General features: G+C 44.1%; 1 protein-coding gene across 1 annotated transcript in view; it reads right to left on the bottom strand.

Annotated features, from left to right (window-relative positions):
- CSMD2 (CUB and Sushi multiple domains 2) overlaps window positions 1-21,291 on the bottom strand; it is a 653,486-nt gene that overhangs the window by 147,622 nt on the left and 484,573 nt on the right. Inside the window, exon 26 of the mRNA XM_050747220.1 lies at window positions 4,041-4,243. Coding sequence (XP_050603177.1) covers window positions 4,041-4,243 — 203 coding nt within the window. The remainder of the gene's footprint in view (window positions 1-4,040; window positions 4,244-21,291) is intronic.

The raw sequence follows: 21,291 nt of genomic DNA on the forward strand, positions 1-21,291 counted from the left end.
AAATGAACAAACAAACACATAAACTCCATATATTCAATTGGAAGGGTTTGCAAAGGACTTTGGGAGTTGGCCTGCCTAAATGCTGAGCAGCGCTTGTGAGGTTACAGGAAGTTACTGAAGTTAGGTCAAGATCATGCTCTCTCTTGCAATGGCAGACAACCAAGGATCCATCAGACTGAAACCATATTTGAAGAAAAGTCAGATATTTGTAGCAAGTGGGCAGAGAAGAGTTCAAAAATAGCTGAGATATATTAAAAATCCAAAATACTCAGGAATTTGGGAGATCTTCGTATCTAGTATCTAACCTAGTTTAACATAGAGCAGGTGTTTTATAAGTGAATACTGAATGAATGCTAGATGGAAAGAATACATAAATAGAAGAATGAGTGGGTGAATGAATGAACAAATGTGGCATGAGAAAACACACCAGAGGAACAGGTGCAAGAGTTAGTCCAGAAAAAGGAATCTCAAGAGTTGGAACAACCCTGGCTGCCTCCACGGCCCAGAGCTAACAGCGGGGCCTGGTCCCAGTCCCCAGCTATGTCATCCCTCATAGACTGTGCTCAGCAGACTCTAGGGCAAGGAGGTTCTTGAAACCACAAGATAAATAATACTCATTTGATTGGAATGTCAGTTTTCTCAACATTTTAAGGAAAAACTACTTTTATACCAAAACAAAAGAATTTATTCTGGATTACAAGGTAAAATTCACATTAGTTTTTAAGCAAAAATGTGAAGCCTTAAAGATATTTTGTGCTTGCTACACCCTCCAGACCTCCTGGGGATACACACCCATCCTCTTCTGCTATCAGGAGGACGTCAATGGAAAAGTTTGAGAAGCAGCAGCCTAGGGCAACTGTATACACTGATATCACTAATTATAACCTCTAGGATTGTATACGAGTCTTGAGTTACACAATCTGATACCTTCTATTCAATAACACGTAAAGAAGCATACAGCAAACTATGGCCCACAGCCATATCTGGGCCTATGCCTATTTTTGTAAATAAAGTTTTACTGGAACACAGGCACACTCATTTGTTTACATATCAACATCTGACAGCTACTGAACTTATTTATAAAGTCAAACATGCATCAATCTTTTTCCTTCCCAGTTAAAATCAGACTTAGCTTTCATCTCTAGCTTTATAGTGCACTGTACACATGTAAATAATCCCCTAGAAGAAAAATAGCTCATTGTTCTGGCCATACTTGGAAGGATTATTTATATGGGAGGGAATAGAGTACAATGATTAAGAGCTTAGGCTTAAGACTCACACACATGGGTTTTGCTATTAACTGGATGACCTTGTATGAGAAGCCTCAGAGCCCACATCTGCAACATGGAGTAATAATGGTGCCCATACTGTAAGGGTCTTGTGAAAATTATAAGAGTTGATGTAGTGGAGAGCTTAATGTGGCACCTACTCAATAGATGGCTGTGATTATGCTTCCCGCTCACCTTTTTTTTCTGTTCTCACTTTCTCTCTTTAATGCTCCTGAATTGGAGCTGCTTGGCGAAGCACCTGGGGAAAGGCTGGATCCACGTGGTACAGACAGGATGTTAGATGTTACACAGTCATGTTTACTTAATAAAGCCAAGCCTGCACTAATCGTCCCTGGCATTTCTGTACAATCCCCTGTCAAATACACACTATAAAGTTAACATGGGGTGAGCCGTTCTCTCTTCCCTAGAGTAGTCCTGGTATTTGCTAACTGATGACAGCAACAGGGAAGGTGACCTTTCCCAAACCTTGGTTATGTCCATAACACTGGGCCATGCTGTCATGACCTTCTGGAGCCCAAGCTAGGTAGCTTTGACCATGCTACTCTGCCTAAGCAATGCTAAGGGCAGCTTGCCCAAGGAAACTCTTATATTAGAGAAAACCATCCATTCATGTGTTCGTATCTTCATGTGCCCATTTGCTTACTAAGCAGTGAGTGGGCACCTATTGTATACATACACTATGAGAGAGTCGGGAGGCATGGCATGACCTTGTCTTCTAAGAGCTTTTAGTGGGATGTCAAATACGTGCCCAGCTTCAAGACGAGACAGAATGCCTGGTATTGACAATGCGCTGAATAAATAGAAGTAAAGTGCCGGGGTGCCGTGGGCTACAGCAATTTTACTCTGAATGGGGAGATTAGGAGGCAGTGGCATCTGAGATGAACCTTGAAGGATGAATAGGACTTCTATGAGCTGGGCAGTGCATGGGAAAGCAGCCTGCATACAGCATAGGAGAGCACCCAGGGACTCTGTCCCGCGTGGCTACACTGAGGACGCAGTGGAGGTCAGATAATGCAAATCTGTGAGGGAATTTGTCAGCACAATTATGGACTTTTTTTTTTTTTTTAAGCCATACCCATCAGCTTGGGCACAGTTGGAGAAAATATGTCTGGTTTTAATTATGCATAATACTCCTTTCCCCAGAGAGTGGATTGAGCCATCTCTTTAGCATTCTACCCTCCTTACTGCTAGGAGATCCTTCCATTGCTTATCCCAGCAATTTCCCAAGTTTGTTCCACGAAACGTTAGTCTCTTGAGATGGCCTTGAAAAAAGTCATCCATGATGGAATATGTTTGGAAATTGTGACCTACCAGACATCTTTTGAATTTAAGTGCATTAGTATAGCAAACGTTCTCAGAGGTCCCATATTGCAGAACATTTCCTTAGGTCTGCATCAGCCTGAGCACCTCCCCAGCATCACTTGATCATGCAAACTTCTTTTTCCTTGCAATATCAATTAGCATTCCATGGAACTCTTAGGAATAGACAGAAAATGCTAGACTGGAAGCATGCATGAGTGTTAAATGAACAAATTAATAAGTATTAAGCAACGTGATGCCGGAGACTCTCATCTGCTCCCCACGCTGCTAAATGCTCATTTTCACGGAGATGACAGACGTAGAAGAAAAGAGCTAGAAGCAGGATTTGCAACTCTGTAACAATCTCAGTGGTGCCAGGGATATACCCCAACCACCCTTAGCTGATACACCAACTGGGAAAGAGCTCGGGGGCAAAGCCGTGGCACAGGTGCCACAAGAAATCGCTCTGGAATCACCATGGAAACTCCCCCCTCCCTCCCACCACACACACGGTGGAGTAAGGAGATGGTAATGAAGACAGCTGCTGTATAATAAACACGAGCAGAAACCGAGGCAGAGTCACTTGTTCAGGGAGAGGAATGATGGAAGAGGCACTTCAGAGGAGATGAGATGATGCATTCCAGGGAGAGGCAGGACCAGTCATATAAATTATCTCATACTGGGATTTGGATGTTTGAGCATTGGCCATTTTGGGTAGCTCTTTGTCATGCTCCTCCATAACTGGCTATTGCAGTGCCTAATTAATAAAACGTAGATGACTTATGTTGGCTTCCAGTCTTTGCTGAAACCTGCACTCAACTAAGAACCCGAGCGTGCAGCATGTCCCATCAGCTCATTCATAACCGTGCCCCAAGCCACCATCTACTTGTACCTCCCACATCCCTCCTCATTCCCTGTGCTTCAGTCACATGGGGTAGCCCTCCACTTCCGGAACCCACATTCCTGCATCTACACTTGTTCATGTGTTCTTTGCACCTAAGATGCCATTTTCTCTGTTTTCCATGTAATAGGGATGCACAAGTCCTCCAAAGTCCATTTCAGTGGCACCCTTCCTTGTCATAGATGACTACTTGCTCCTTGAAACACTTTCTTTTCTTGAGTAACTTCTGCTTGTCCTTCGGGTCTGAGCTTGGACATCATCTTTTCTGGAACATCTTCCTTGATGCTCCAAGGTGACCATTATAGTCCGTATGTCTCCATCCAGATGCTTATCTATTTGCATGTAAGTGTCTATTAACCCACCTGTCTTCCCTACCAGAGTGAGCTCAGCACAGACATTTGAACAGGTGCTAACTATGTACCAGGCACATAGCAGATGCTCAATAACTATCCTTACATGGACTGAGGGGTGAAGGAAAGCGAGGGCCAGAGGGAGGTGGGTGCCATGTGTCAGGATATGTGGAGTGGGGCTGGCAGAGGGCACGCACAGACCTGAGAATTGAATGGCAAAGCCCTGCTTGCTGGTGAAGAAGTCAGTGCTGAACTGCAGGACGACCGAGTTGAAGGTGCTGTGCAGGTCCTTGGGCAGGGCTGGGCCACTCAGCTCCTTCAGCAGAACCCCGCTCTCCACAGGCCCATCCCAGATGCGCAGCACGTCGTGAACCTCCTCTGTGTCAAACACCAGGAAGTGTAGCCTGCATGGAGAGAAGAGGCAGCGGTCATCTGGGCTCAGCCCCTTCTTTCCAGGGGCTTCTGGTCAGAAGGTTGTAAACCTACGAAGCCTGGCCCTAAACCTACAAAGCCCTAAACCTACAAAGCCCTAAACCTATGAAGCCCCAGCAGGAAGGGAGAGAAGGCAGCGTCTGGCAGCATCCTTATGATTTCACCAGGCCAGCTCCTCCCAATGGGGCCTCCAGCAATGGGTGCAAGAGTGAGAAGTGTAGCTTCTGTGCATCCTTTTCTTATTATGAGCTCCATGTTGCCATTGTCAGACTGCATCCCTCTCCTCAACCTTACATAGCCCACAGACCTCTCCCTGAGCCCATATTGTTACCATTCTAGGTTGGGAGGGGAATACTGAGAAGGCAGGATCTGGCTTGGACAAAGGATATAGGTAAAATAAATAATAATTGGGGCTAGAAGGCAGGGGGAACTGTGGAGTCTCTGAGAAGCTGGCCCAGCCACGGTGCAGGTAGGGGTGACCTCATACCTCGGTTTCCCAGAGCAGAACTCTGGGGATATTAGCTATATATAGGCCTGTCTTAGATAATCTCTGCAGACCTCAGGAGGCCAGATAGGGGTCTCCCTGTGTGGGGGTCTGCAGGACACAGACAGAGCTCTCAGATCAAGGGAGCTCAAGTAGTAACCTGAATTTTTCTGGAACCAAAGATTCCAACAGCCAAAGATATCTTGGCTACAAGCCTGTGTGATTCTCTCTCTTAATCCATTTTTTATTATTGTGGAACAATTTTAGACTTACAGAAAAGTTGCAAAGATAGTGCAGTGTTCCCATAGACCCTTCACCGTGTCTTCTATTGCTAACATCTTACATTTCCATGGTGCATTTGTCACGACTAAGAAAGCAATGTTGGCACACTTACTATGAACTACACTCCAGACTTTATTTGAATTTCACCAGTTTCTCCACTGATGTCTTTTTTTGTGTTTCAGGATCCAATCCATTTATCACTATCTCTTTTTAAAAACATCTTTTTAAATTTTAAAAATAAGACATACTCGAGGCAGAGAAAAGGCAAACAATATACAGATGTACTGAATTTAAAAAAAGTCTCTCTTTCACACAGCCAACCTGTTCTCCAGAGCTATTCAATTAATAGTAGGTTTGGTACATATGCTTGCAGAGCTTTTTCAGTGAGCGCACATATACATTGTTCCCTCAAAATGAGACATATTTTATATAGTTTTCTATAACTTTCTTTCTTCATTTAATACTACATCATGGACAAAACATCACCCTCATTTTTTTTTTCCTGCAGAAACAGACATTGTTATATAACACAATTTCACATGAAATTGCAAGGAACATTCCCATATTTACGTAGCTTTCTGCATTTCTGTGGATATTTCAGTTGACTTGCCAAAGTAATTCTGGGGGGAGAAGGGCATCTATTTAAAAATTTTAAAATAAATCCTGCTAAATAATCCTCTCAAGTGATTGTTTAAATTTATATTCTCACTAATCAGTATTGATGTTACTATTCTCTCTAAACTTCACCTCATCAACATTAGATATTATAATGTTGTAAATATATTCTTTATGAAAATGCTCCCCCATCTGCTAGGCCACAGTGGAATCTTGCTGGCAGTTTTGAGTTTAGATGATTTAGTAAGGTTGGGTATCTTTGCACATATTTACTGGGCACTTGTATCTTTCAAATTCTTTATCCATCTTAATTGACGGGTGCAAACTTTTAAAATTCTACTTATATATTATGACTTTTATTTATCTTATATATTTTGATTTCTCTTTTATATGATATAGTTGTTGCTAATCTTTTCTCCTAGTGTCTGGTGACTTTTTCTCATTTAACTTTGGTTTGTGGTATCCATTTTGGTATAGAAGTGATTCATTTTATGTAATCAAATATGTTAATATTTTCCTTTAAGGATACTGGATGTCATGTTATGCTTGGGCAAACCTCTCCCCCACCCAATGACTCAAAAACAAACAAAACTTTAATCAAAACTTTAATACTTTCCTGGGACTTGTATAGTTTCTTTCTTTTTCTTTTCTTTTTTCTTTTGTTCTTTTTTTTTTTTTTTTTTGAGACAGGGTATGTCTGTTACCCAGGTTGGAGTTCAGTGGTGCAATCATAGCTCACTACAACCTTCTGAGTAGCTGAGACCACAGGCACATGCCGCCATGTTTGACTAATTTTATTTTTTGTAGGGATGGGGTTTTTCTATGTTGCTCAGGTTGCTCTTGAATGCTGGGATTCAAGCAATCCTCCTGCCTCAGCCTCCAAAAGTCCTGGGATTACAGGTGTGAGCCACTGCGCCTGGCTAGTTTCATTTTTTGAGGCTAATAAGTTCATTGTTCTTCCAAATTGACACTCAATTGTCCCAACACCTATCTAAAGTAGCCTTTTCCACACTTTGCCTACCAAAACATCTGTTTACTCCCTCCGTAGCATCTACCAGTCTATCTTTAGTGTACTTATTTGTAGACCATGCTTCTCCCTAACTAGATCATAATTTTCATGAGTGTGGAACCAGGCCTTGCTTGCCTAGGATGTGTCTGACATTTTGGATGGTGCCCATGATGCCCATGGATGATGACACGCTCATAGCTGAAGAATCCTGATTCTTCCTACTGGTTTGAAATGTCCCCTTGGTTGTGGGCTGTTTCTGGACTCTTCTCTCAATTCCAGTGGTCTCTCCTTTCCCTATACTAGAATCTACTTGTGGTACCAGGAATACAGCTACTCAGCTTACTTGGGTTTCCATATTCTCAAATTTTGATTTTTTTACCTAAAACTTACTAATTCCCCAAATTTACTCTTTTAGATGAACTTTATGGTTACCAAGTCCCAAAAAATGTGATTGAGATTTTGATTGGAATTATACACACATTGATTAATTTGGAGATAATTGATATCTTTGTGTTACTAATTTTCCCCTGACAGGAACATTGTAGATAACTTAGTTTACGTACTTTGCAAAGTTTTATGTTTTTCATCTTTGTTATGGTTTTCTTCTTTGCACACCTCTTGTTACATTTCCTCTTTGACAGTCCATAAGTTTATGGTTTTGGTTCTATTGTGAATGAGATTTAATGTTTAGTTACATTTTCTAGTTATTTATTGTCAGATATATATGTGTATATATATATATGTGTGTGTGTGTGTGTGTGTTTCTTACTTTCAGTCACTAGTTAGTACTCTTAGAAACCAAGAGAATCTCTTGGATTTCCTAGGTGGAATCTTTTATAGATATAGGAAAGGATTCCTCAAAACCCGGACCTGTGTGAGGCTAGGGCCCCACATTTGATAGAAAAGAGGGAGAAGGAGATCCCTAGGACAGAGCACAAACATGCATACTCACTGCTGTGCCAGGCTGCCCCCTGCCTTCTCTGCTTTCTCTGCAGTGATCAATGCACTGTGAAATCGGCAGCCAAGAGGAGACCAAGTGCCAGCCGTGTGGTGTGGCTGTACGTGCTCTCAGAAAAGAGGTTGCTGTGCGCCACACTCATCAGGGAAGGCAAAAGGAAATGAGACCTGAAGTTTGGGTGGCGTGAAAGGAGAGTGCTTTCTTTGGATTTAATAACATGAGATAAGATCCGGAGGCAGACAGAAGGTGAAGCTGTCCGGGAAGAAAGGCAACTCCATACTTGAGTTCAGGTGGTATCAGGATGCCATAGAGAATACAGCTGGATTGTGAGAGGGAAGAGAACGAGAGTCTCAAAATTAGCTATGGGAGTTTGGGCTTTATCGTGCTCTAGTTAGAGACTGACTCTAGAGGCCATGTGAAATCCTGAGGGTGAACAACTGAATGAATGAGTGAGTGAATCAATGAATGAATAAATGAAACCCCAGTCTGACAGGAAGCTGAGAAAAGCAAGAATATGGGGACTAAATAGACATGAAAGAAAATGTGTTTCCATAACAACCACTGTGTATAAGGCACTTTCACATTAGCCCATGGAGTCCATGCAAGCATCTTTATTTTGTAGGTAGGACTAGTCTCATCTTTAACAACGAGAATACTAAGGCTCTGAGAGGGTAGGTAACTTGCCCAAGGTCATGGGCTGGTTAGACAGTAAGCTGGAATTGCTATTATTTAATACTAATCCAGGTCAGACCTTAGTGCTTCTACTCTTTCTCCTGATTATGCTGCCCACATCTCTAGGAGGAAGAGGTTGTGGTTGAGAGCTAGGCAGGGGCTGGAGAGGCTCTATCAGTCATCAACAGTTTACATGTGAGTCATACATAAGCTGATATGAATTAAAAATGCCAGTTCATTGCATTCGGCTTAGCTGATCTGATAAACAGACAAAGTGAAAGGCTTGGCACTGATGTTGTGGAGAGGAGTGCAGAAGAGGGGAGGAGGAGGCGGGGTTCTCTGTGTGCACAAACAATACAAGTTGGCAACGGAAAGGACAGAGGCTCAAGTTCAAGCCCCTTTCGGCACTCGTTCACTTAAGCTCCTCCCATATGCGGGGTGCTGCAGTATAACAGTGAAGATGACAGACAGGGTGCCATTCCCCGGGAGCTTCTGGAGATGGGCAATAACCCCCCAGATACAAACTCACTCAAAAATTATCAGCTGTGTCCAGCACAGGGCAGGACATGGCAGAGTGCTGAGGCAGAGTATCCACTTCAGACAGAGTGGCCGGAGAAGACCTTCTAAGGAGGTGGCATTTAAGCAAGATGCCAAGCCATGTGGACAGCAGGCAGGGCGAGAGGTGGGAGGAAGCCTGTGGTGAATAAAGGACAGTATGTGCAAAGGCCCCAATGGAAAGGCCATGGAGGCTGACGCTGGGCCAGGAGAGGCAGGCAGGGTCAGGGCTGGCGGGACTCTGTGGTGGGGGGAAGATGTTCGGCGTGCACTATAGGAGCTGAGGGAAGTCACTGGTATATTTTAAGCTGAGATCTGACAGGTTCCGATTTACATTTTAAGATCACTCTTGGTGCCTGGGTAAGAAAAGATTGACAAGGGCAAGAGTGGATGCAGGGAAATTAGCTAGGGGCTGCCACAGGGGGCCAGTGACCCCTTTTATTATAAACCTCTGATGGTCGCCAGTAAAGACTTGGTTTGCCAAACCCAACAACATTTATTAAGACTCTTATTGAATACTTTTCTCATCTTATAGAAATCAGAGTCTATAAATGCTAATGAGCAGTTCTGATCAATAGAGAGAATTCCAGGCCATACCAGACATTGGGGTTTGTGTGAGCAGCTCCCCCGTAGGTGAACACTGGGTCTTCTTCTGACTTTTGATATCCTGAAAAAAGTTTTCGGCCCCCTCCCCCTTGCACTGTGCCCCCAGGTAGGAGAAACTGAAGTGGGGGAAAGAGGTGAAAAGATCTGCCTTCCTATTGATGACCTGCTTGTCTGCATGCGCGTTTCTTTGGGCCACAAACACAAAACAGGCCATTTCCAGGGAAGAGGAATGAAGCACGTTGCATGTCAAGTTCTGTGTTGAGAGCTGCAGAAATGTGCAAGGCTCCGCGTTTGTCCTGGAGGAAACTTATTGAAGGAGACACCCAAAACATAATAATATATGCCATAGGTGCTAAAGAGTGGGATAAATAAGATGCCATCAAAATAACCGGAGGAGAAAAAGAGCTAAATGTTTGTAGAAAATCTCCTATGTGCCAACTGCTTTATGTACATTGCCGAGTATCCTCATAACACCTTGCAGTTGAGAGTGAATTCTCACTATTTTGCTGTGGAAGAACTGAAGTTCCAAGGGATTAACAGAGGCAACTAGCAAGGGTCACAGCCGGTATTCAAACCATGTCTGGCACCAAAGGACTTTCTTTTACACCATCTTCTTCTTTTAATTTGAAGAGGCAAGGAAAGCTTCAAGGAGGCAGTGTCTTTGAAAGAGTTTTGAAGAAAGGAAAGTGTGGAGAAACTGAGGGAGAAGAAGATGGCAAAAGAGGGAAAAGCATATTCAGAGGCATTGAAAGTGTAACTGGCCTTCCGGGATCCAGTTTCCCTCCCATTCTTTCAATCCACCTTTTCCATCAGGACCAGGGTGATCCTTCTGAACCGCTCCTCTGACCCAGTCTCTCCTCCTTGTCTATAGGATAAAGTCAGACTTCCGAGGGGACACACCAAGTCCCTCCTGGGCTGCCCCAGTTGCCTTCTCCCGTTCTTCTCACCCTTTACTGATTTCCTTCTTATTCTCTTGCTTCAGAGCCTTCTCTCTGCCTGGAAGTTCCCCTTGCACATGCCCCCATGCCACCTGTAGTGGGTTGACTTGTGTCCCCCAAAAGGATATGCTCAAGTCCTTACCCCTGGTACCTGTGACTTTGATCTTATTTGGAAATATAATCAGATGTGATCAAGTTATGACAAGAAGGGCATACTGGATTACGGTGGGCCCTAAATCCAATGACTGATATCATGATAAGAGAAAAGAGAGGGAGATTTGGATATAGAGACATGAGGGAGACACAGGGAAGGAGATCATGTGATGGAGGCACAGATAGAAGTAATGTGTCTGCAAGACAAGGAATGCCAAGGGTTCCTGGCAACCACCAGAAGCTACGAGAGACATGAGACAGATTCTTCCCCAGCATTTCCAGAGGGACCTTGGCCCACTGAGAACATGATTTTGGACTTCTAGCCTCTAGAACTGTGAACAAAACACATTTCTGTTATCTTAAGCTATTCAGTTTGTTGCAGCAGCCCTAGTAAATTCTTCTACCCCCTGACTGATGTGTACTGGTAGGTGCCTCACATCTAGTGGGCAGCTTTTCCACAGGCTTCTCCTCATCCTCCCCATCCCTGCAGTCTGGAGAGATGCTCCCTCTACAGGCTCCTGCTCTATCAGAGTCATCTGTTGACTTCCCTGTCTTGCTGAATCCCTTAACTCTTGTGCCAGTGTCACATTCACTTCTATATCTCCGGTACCCAGCATGCGGCCTGACCTGTACTAGCCCCTTGGTGAATGTTGTCTGATTGAATTGATGAATGAAAGAATGGCTCACCAGCTTTCAGGGACCCCTGTGGTTCATCCAAACTCACCCACTGTCCTTGCCAAGCATCTGTCACTCTACAAGAGGCAACTCAAACAAATCCTATATACTAAGGAAGATACTTCCTATTTCTCTGGAAGTTTTGAGCTCTTCCTTCACCACTCACATCCAGCCCCTTGGATCTTACAGCTGTATCTTTGGTGCTCTACACTACCAAAGACATAGAATCTAGCCACACAGAACCTGGGCCAGAGCTCGCTGCTGAGTCTAAACCTGGGAGAAACTGGGATACTGCAACCACAGTCTCACACTTTTTAAATTCAGCCCTGTAGGTTCCCTGAGCCTATAGTGATACTGATAGTCATACTTTAAATCTATAAATAGTAAGTACAAGGCACTGGTGATTCAGATAGGAATATGGCATGCTTCCACCCCCTGCCTGTGGTACAATCTACAGTAAAGGTATTTACAGAGAAGGTCCCTAACTTAGGTCAGGGAGATGAGACCAGGCCTCCTGGGACAGGTAACTACTGAGCTGAGTCTGATATCTTTATAAGAGAAAAGAGAGATGAGAGATTAACAGGATGAGTCCAGATGAAGGGAGTGGGTGAGGAGGGTGAGAAGGGGACAGAATGTGGGCAGAGAAAAGAGGGTATGCAAAGATACAGATGGGATGTAGAGGTTGGCCCACCCAGGAAATGACAAGCTCTTCAGGAAGACAAAGCATGAGGTGCGGGTGGCTGAGAGCTGAAGCGGTGGCTCAGGGAATGGTGATAATGTCCAAGCTGCAGAGAAGCACGGAAGTCATAGTCCCCATTCTCCTAGTGAGAGCAGTTTCCCTGGTGCTGGGGCAGTGCTGAGGGCAGCGAGCAAGGGGTTCCACCAAAGAAGGGCTTTTGAGTTGGTCTCCTAAGTCTGGTATCTGGTTTGCCTGGGTTGCATCTTGGGCACTCATGATAATCTGCAGTCTAACTCCAGCAAGTATGCCAGCTCAGGTAGCTGGGTCTCACTGGGCCCCTGGTTCTCCCTCCCATTCTTTGGTGGGGCTGCCCTGAAGTTCTGCTTGCCCTGCGGGGGCTGGATATTGACTTCATTGCTGATTGCAGGGACATCCTGGGATGTGCAGATATTCCTGTTCAAATCTGAGATCTCCACATGCCTTTCCTCATGGTGTTTTCAGAGTTCCACCTCCCACTGCAACACCCACCCTCCCCCCCACCAACTAACAGCAGGCCCTAGCTAAGGGTGCACCCACCTGGCCCTCACTCCCTTACCTCTTCCCACCAGCCCCCTCTGAGACTCCACTGTGCTTTGTTGAGGCTAGTGTAAGGTTCATGACACTCAGCTTCAGCAACAGGAGATTTTCTACCAGAGCCTAGATCTGAGAAGTTGGGAGGACAGTAGATTCTCACTGCAGGGGCCTGTCCCTCTCAAGTGCTGTCCACAGGCAAAACTTGCTTCTGGGATTATGGTCCTCAGTTCTTTTAGTCTGAAGGAAACTTGGATACACTAGGTATTAAAAAAAAAAAAAAAAGGTTCCCACCTCCCTGCTTATAGGCAGTTTATCTCTATCCCATTGCAAATTGGAAAGGCATGCAAAAATGAGAAAAGAAAAAAAATTCATGGCACCTTGACATGTTGATTTTACTTGCCTTCTGACTGGGCCCCAGAATATGAAAGGGCTTTGGATGCTCCTAACCAACAGCCACCACCGCAGGAACACAATAAACCCTTCACTGATGTGAGTCACGATGGTGGATCTTTACATTAGGGGAAAATGGCACGTGAATGAACAGCTGCTGCAGGGGAAAGGGGGTCAGAAATCACTCCTGTCCCCACATGAGATTATCCTTGGTGACATTGGAAAGGGCAATAAGAAAATAATACTTGTTTTATCAAATGCCCCCCTCTAAGCTGCCTGAGCTGCAAACTAACAATTAAACCATGATCATAACAGCAGACAATAATAATTAAGTACCATGCTATCCAAAGAGCAAAAACTGAGAAGACAGCCCAAAGCCCAAATCCAGCATTGGTGTCTAGAGCAAAATAAAAGGCTTTTCTCTTCAGGGACCAGCTGGCATTCAAAAGAAATAAAAGATTCTTTGGTTATTTTCTAAAGTGGAAAAATAAAACTGGGCTTCAGGTCACTGAAAATGCCGCAGAATGTTCCAGGGTAATGACTGGTGTCTTGGACTTAGGCTGTGACCTTGTGCTTCCCTCTAACGTGCTGGGCGACCTCCGGCCAGCTGCCCTCTCTTCCTCATCACCCTGTAGCCAGAGGCTCTGAGACTGCCTATCACTAGACAGAGTCCAGAGTCTGCCCTGTCGGTGTCAGGGATTCTGTGAGGGGCCAATGTATCTTTGTCCTTGGAAGAAATGTTTCCATAAAGTAAAAACACTGGTTGTGGGGCCAAAGACCTGGGTTCAAATTGTAGTTCTTTTTTTTTTTTCCCTTGCTCTGTCGCCAGGTTGGAGTGCAGTGGTGCCATCTCGGCTCACTGCAATCTCCGCCTCTTGGGTTCAAGCTATTCTCCTGCCTCAGCCTCCCGAGTAGCTGGGATTACAGGTGCATGCCACCTCACCCAGCTAATTTTTGTATTTTTAGTAGAGACGGGGTTTCACCATGTTGGCCAGGATGGTCTCAATCTCCTGACCTTGTGATTCGCCTGCCTCGGCCTCCCAAAGTGTTGGGATTACAGGCGTGAGCCACTGCGCCGGCCTCAAATACTAGTTCTGAGAGAGCTAATTTGGTGACCCGGCAGAGCCTCAGTTTACCCCATGTAAAATGGCTGTAATTTCAATCTATCAAGCAGCATTGCTAAGAGTATTATCATAAATGAAATCACATATAAAGCATCTAGCACATAGTATTAAAAATCATCAAATAGTAAAATCACCTAAAATAATTCCATTTTTGTTCAATTTATTATATTTTTTACTTGACTAAGAGAGATGTGCTAAAGTTTCCTATAAGGATTGTCAATTTCTCCTCATATTTCTGACAGATTTTGCTTTATGTTTTCTCATTAGGTTACTTAGTGCAGAAAGATTCACGACTGTTAGCATTATTGTGGACCATGCATTTGATCATATGAAAGCATTCCCTGTGTCTCTTTTAATGTTACTTAACCTTGAATTTTATCTTTTTTTTTTTAAAGAAAAGCAATATCGTGATCCCTGCTTTTTACTTCCATGTGTTCTCATGCTATTCTTTTGTCCCAACCTTTTATTTTTGAAATTTTGTTGTTCTTCTGTTTAGCAGCATTCTTTTAAATTTTATCCAACCCAAGAATCTTTGCCTTGCAATATGAATGTTTCCCAGCTCATAGCTCCTTACAACTCCTGCTTTCCCTGCCACAGGTCAGTCAGTAGTTGCTCTACACGTTACCGTATTGGCTTCCTTTCCCTGTGCACCATCATCTTGGGGCCTCTCTCTGGGAGCCTGTGTTTGCTCCCTCTGCAGACCCTTTGCTCAGCATCTGAGTTTTGCACTCTGCTCAGGCACCTGACCTTAGTTCTTTGCCGATCCTTCAGAGAAGCCTCAGATGATAGCACTTTTGTGCTCTGGGCCTTATATCCGGTCACCCTCCCAGTCTCCTGCCCATCCTGAGCTCCTGTAACCTTGATCTGCTCCAGAGGCTGCCTCCACTCCCCGCATTCTCTTTTCTCTACATGAGGCCTGGAGCCTTGAATTACTTTGTGGGATAGATACCTCCAGCCCCACCCAGGACCCTGTTCCCACTGCAGAGTGGCACTGGACTGTGAAGTGTGTGAAAAATTAACCTTTATTGTGAGATTTGGGGATTATCTGTTATATCAGTTAGCCATTACTGTTGGTAATAATACGAGCTTATTTCCACCATCCTGTTTTATGCTTTTTTGTTTTGTTTTGTTTTGAGACAGAATCTCACTCTGGCACCCAGGCTGGAGTGCAGTGGCGTCATCTCAGCCCACAATAAGCTCCGCCTCCCATGTTCAAGTGATTCTCGGGCCTCAGCCTCCTGAGTAGCGGGGACTACAGGTGCGTGCCACCATGCCCGGCTAATTTTTCTATTTTTAGTAGAGATGGGGTTTAAGCTGGGTTGACCACACTGGTCTCGAACTCCTGGCCTTAAGTGATTCACCTCCCTCAGCCTCCCAAAGTGCCGGGATTACAGGCATGAGACACCATGCCTGGCTGTGTTTTATGCTTTTGTTTATTATATTTTCTTGCTTTTTTGGGTTATATTTCTTAGTTTTTAAGTTTTCTTTATTGATTTGCAAAGTACACATTTTGTTTTAAATTCTATGGGTGGTTGTCTTTAAGCATTTTCAAAAGTACTCCTAAACTTGTATTTTCCCTAATCATCAATTTAAGAAAAATAATATATTATACCATTTTACTTCTTCTTATGTAAGACAGTAAATCTTAAAAAGGTTTTACTTTTCCCTATGCCCTCCCCCAACCATCAAACCATTGACAATATAAGTAGGGACTACAGGCCCAAGTTATGCACAGTCTTTCATGGTCACCAATTCTTAGTACCAAGTAGTTTTTCTAAACATCTCAGTAGGCTAAAAATTATATGTCTGTATTAGCTTCCTATGGATGCTGTAACATATTACAACAAACTTGGTGGCTTAAAACAACAGAAATTTGGCCGGGCATGGTGGCTCATGCCTGTAATCCCAGCACTTTGGGAGGCCTGGGCAGGTGGATCACCTGAGGTCAGGAGTTCTAGACCAGCCTGACAAACATGGTGAAACCCCGTCTCTACTAAAAGTACAAAAATTAGCCGGGTGTGGTGGTGGGTGCCTTTAACCCCAGGTACTCGGGAGGTTGAGGCAGGAGAATCACTTGAACCCAGGAGGTGGAGGTTGCAGTGAGCCGAGATCACGCCACTGTACTCCAGCCTGGGCAACAGAGCGAGAATCCAAATCAATCAATCAAACTAACAAACAAAAATAAACAAAACCAGAAATTTATTCTTTCATAGTTCTGGAGGCCAGACATCTGAAATCAGTATTGCTGTGCTTCAGTCAATGTGTCAGTAGGGCCATGCCCCCTCTGGAAGCTCCAGAATAGACTCTATTCCTGCCTCTTCCAACTTCTGATGCTGTTGGCATTCCTTAGCTTATGGCTATATCACTCTAACCTCTACTGCTGTCTTTGAATCACCTTCTCCTTTACGTGTACAAAACCTCTGTCTTTCTCTTACAAAGTTGCATGTGGTTGCATCTAGGGCTCACCCAGATAATCCAGGATAGCCCCTTCATTTCAAAATCCTTAATCACAGCTGCAGAGATCCTTGATCCAAAGAAGGCAATATTTCCAGGTTCCATGCATTAGAACCTGACATCTTTGGGGGGCCACTGTTCAGCCTGCTACAATGTTTTTGTAAGTTCCTCAGGAAGCCTATGAGAGCCAATTTTATGTGGCTTTTGTGCATATCTGAGAATAATATGTCACCTTTGTAAGTGAATTATATTTCCTGGCTGAATCAACACTTCTTGGGACCAATAACACCACTGGCTTTGGACTTTGGTATTATGTTAAAGAAAAGGAGTCTTAGGAGGGTTGGATTAGTTGTAGTGGTTTTGTAAATGAATATTTTATAGAATGAGGGATGACTGTGTACTTGCTTGTGTGAGCTGGTTTTGCCAAATGCTCGTAGGGATTTTTTATGATCCATCCTGAGCTCCTATACCCTTGATCTGCTCCAGAGGTTGCCTCTGCCTCCTGCTTTCCCTTCTACCTCACCCAAGGCCTAGAGCCCTGAATTACTTTGTGGAGTAAGCACTCTCACCCCTTGCAATGATTTCATTTTTCATCACGTTGTATCTACTTTAATTTTTGCCTGGAAATTCAATGAATCCTTTCACTTCACTGAGAACATTTTAGCCCTGGTCACCCCACTCCCCACCTTTTCCCCAGGGGAGATGGTAGCCTTTTGTATTTTATTATTCCTTCTGCTCCGTTTCATTGCTGTTCTGCATTTGTGCTTCCTGGATTGGCACTCTGTCTTCCATGTTTGTCTACTTTTCATTACTTAGAGTCTAGCTTGTCTACTACTTCAATGCTTTTATTTCTTACAAGGCAAATGCTGCTGTCGTGGATTTTAGTTGTTACTGTGTGTTTAATTTCTTCGCATCCTTTGTCACCTTCATCACTGTCTGTCTATCTCAGAATCTGTCCTCCCGCATTCTATCATCTATCTTCTATTGATCATCCATATTTCTTATATTCAAATGAGATTATTATGTCTATACCCATTTACATTTTCTTGTCTATTATAGTAAAACATTTTTAGAAAAAAAATTTTGTATTTTTTCAGGGACATGTTTCTCTTTTAATGAATGGTATGTGTTAAGTGGCATCACACAAGTTTATTTTATGTATTTTTTGCTTATTTCTTTACTTATTTTTGGAAAGGGAGAGATCTATACTGGTTCAGTATGGTCAACCCACAGGGAATGTGCATTTCTTTGGTTGAACAGTTTATTCAACTAAGAGATGTTGGAATTCAGTTTTAGGATCTTAAACTGGTAGTCAAGTTGATGCATGCTGGCCAATTCAACTACTCAGTGTAGCTCGGTTGGATTATTGTATAAGGATAATTTGAAGTAGTTTGAGTTTCTTTCTCTAGAGGTATTCCACGAAAAGCTGAATGGCCAGAGAGTGCCACCATTCTCAAAGCTACATTTATACCTACCACGCTATCCACATCCCCTCCTTCAAAAAATGTTTACATTCCTTTTGGCTATTCCCTGATTTGCTGAAGCCTTAAATCTGACAAAGGAATACCCCACTGTGTGTTTGCTTCTCTGTTCAGTTCCTTTAGGAGGTCAGCTCTTGCAGTGTAAGTACATGGACCTTCTCTGTTTAAGGTTTAACTTGCTGTAGTTGCTCAGAAATAAACCCTCTGGAAGCTACTGAACCTGCGGCCATAATTCCTGGCAAGAGCTGTGAATGCAAGCTTCACTTCTGGTGCCTTCTGCCTCCTCTGGGCCAGCTGCCCACTTGCTGGCTGGAGGGAGGCAACACTGACCACAGTGGGGAATTGCTGCCCTGTGACTGATCTGAAATGACAGCAAGGGAATCCAGGTTTCGGGCACAACCAGATGTTTTTCTAGCCCAGCATCCTCCCAGGAAGACAAGTTCCACTGGGCAGGGGTCCTGGTTAATCAAAACCATGCCCCCCAATGCCTGCTGCATGGTGACCAAAATCCAAGAATGGAGTTTTCAGTTTTCCCTATATGTGAATCATTAGGAAGTATCCATAAAGTTAAAAAACAAGGACTATTAGCCAAATATGAGCTTTATGGGCATCAGGAGCAGAAATCCGAGTGTCCAGAGTGAGAAGTTCTCCACCTTCCATGGGTCCCAGACCTCTGTAGGGAAAGCACGTCAGCAGAGGACTGTCTCCTCTCCCTTCCTCCTTCCCCCTCCATGAAGCCAGTCAACAATAGCTTCAACCCTAACCACATTTGCACATACAAAATGACTCAGTTCTTTTGAATATAACCAGGATCCCTCAAACAGTGCTCCTAGGCTCCTCCCTGGCTTCCCAGCCAATTTATCCTCTGCACTGCTGCCACGGATCTTCCTGAAGTCCTCATATCCCCCCTAGACAATGAGCTCTTCCAGAAGCAGCTGTGTATATTCCTATCTTCCTCCCTTTCACATGCCTGGGAGGGCCTCACCTCCACCCTGCATGGGGAGCTCCTACGATTCTTTAAAGTGTAAAAGTGCTTCCTCTCTGTAGTCCACTCCCAACTGCCATACAGAATTATGATCTGTCCTTGCAGACACTTTTCTATTGTGTTTCGTGCATACTTCTACTATAGCAGTTATCACATTATCTTAGAATCTATAGCAGAAACTGTGGGTTGGATGATCTGTGCTTCATTTCCAAACTTCTCATTTCTCTTTACTATTGAGGTTCTAAAAGCAAAGCAAAATTGATTTCCCATTTTCCCCTGCCAGGCGTGGCAAGTTCTGACTAATGAGATATAGGACAACATCTCTAAGGATAGTGGTCCTTCCCAAATACACAAGCAAACTTTCATTAGGAGAGAGCTCCGTGCCCTTTCCTCTTCCCTCTTCTTTTAGACTGGAACACAGACATAATGTCTGGAGCTGCGGCAGCCAAGTAGGTAGCCATGAGGATGAAAATCTCGGGATGGCAGAGCAAGAAGAAAGGTTATGGCTTCCTGAGCAGCGGTACCAGGTCTGGATGGGACCTTCAGGTTCTTGTTCCAGGAGAAAAATGAACCCCCATCTGTTGAAGCCAGCTTTAGTCCGTTTTTCTATTTTCATTCCTAACTGATATAATTTCTATCTATAATACTGAGACCTTCAAGGGGAAAAGCTGTTTCTTATTTATATTTATACCCCTGTGCCTGGCAGCATGCCCAGCACTGAGTAAATGCTCCAAGTTTTTAAATTGAACTGAACGTTGTTACTGTCTTTAAAATGTTCCAACAGCTCCTTATTATGCTGAGAAATCCATTCAGAGTTCTCGTCTTGGCCTTCAGTGTGTAAAGACTCCTCTTTACCCACACAGCCTTATTTGCCCACATGCATGCAGCTCCAGCCACGTCAAGTGAGTGCCCTTTCGTGGTCAGATCCTATATTTTCCCCTATGCTCATGCTTTTGCTCTCCTACCCCTACCTGGAAAGACTGCCTCTACAGTCCCTCTCTCTCTTCTCTGTTACTGAACTCCATTGCTTGGCTTGCACTTATAGCATTTATTTTATCTTGGAAGTAGCTGTCTGTTTGACTATTTCCCCACTAGAATGTGAACTCTTGGCAGACAAGGCTTGGCCTTGGTCTGGTCTTTGTGTTTCCAACTGCACAGCATCACACAGTCTCTGGCACAGAGCAGGTATTCAATGCATATTTTGTTAGATGGAATCAGACCACAGCCTGAATGGCAGACTGGAAAGAGCAAAGACTGACGTTAGACAGAACATGTTCAAAATCCACAATCCGGGGTGATTGTGAGATCTCAAGGAAGGTCATTTATCCTTTCTGGGCCTCGATGATCTGATCTATAAAATGGGGACAGTAATAACTGATTCAGAACCTGGTGTGCTATAGGTATTTAATAAATGTTAGATAGAGGCGCAGGACCAAGAGCAAAAGGCTTTCCCTCCCTTTCTTATCCAAGTTTTATCTGAGCTGGCCCACTGATTATTAAAAACCAAACCAAACCAAAACAAAACAAAACCCTCCAGCTCAACACTAGAAGCTGAGAAGAGGTTCCACTCCTACAGGATGAAACTTCTGTGTTCTATGTACGGATGACACAGGCAAGGGTGACAGGGAGAGAGCAGCTCATGGGTCTGCCCTCCTGCTGTCAGCTGCCAGGCCTGGATGGAGTGCAATGGCCCATCCACCCCATTCTTCCATTCCACTCTTGTCACACACATCCAAGCAGGACCCATGTTCCAGCTTGGACCACACCCAAGGGTAAGCCTGACCATAGATTCCTGTAGCCAACCACTTCGCCTCTTGGGCACTCCTGGGAAGGGACCATCCTTGCCCAGCTTGCTGGAGCAAACCTGGCTACAAATCCCTCTGGTCACCCCCAGTGCTTGATCAGGGCTGAAGCAGGGTAGGGAGATGCGCCTGAAAGGCTTCTCCTGTCCGTGCCCCTGGAAATAACCTCATGGGCTAGCCTGCTGCCTAGCCCATGTCCCTTCCCATCTGGCACACCTGCTCCCACCTACAGTATAGCACCCACCACCTGAGATCCTTTAGGGGTGACTTACAGCCTGCTGTGCTTAGGAATACTCTGTTTGGGTAAAATTGACAATCCACCTAGCTCCAGGTGGGAGTTCTCATCATTTGGGAATTACATGCCAGTCATGTTCTAGGTGCTTTATATATGCTCACTCAATCCTCATAGCAACCTTAAGGAGGGTACCCTCTTTACTTATCATCTTAAAGATAAGAGAACTGAGGAACAGAGGGCTTAAAGAGCTCCCTGAGCAACATAGCAAATAAGAGTGGCAGGTAGGCTGGTACCAGAGTCCAGCTCTTAGTTATGACTTGATAGTAAATAAACAATAAAACTTATGGGAC

The sequence above is a fragment of the Macaca thibetana genome, chromosome 1 (genome assembly GCF_024542745.1).
Source record: "Macaca thibetana thibetana isolate TM-01 chromosome 1, ASM2454274v1, whole genome shotgun sequence".
NCBI classification, from domain to species: domain Eukaryota; kingdom Metazoa; phylum Chordata; class Mammalia; order Primates; family Cercopithecidae; genus Macaca; species Macaca thibetana.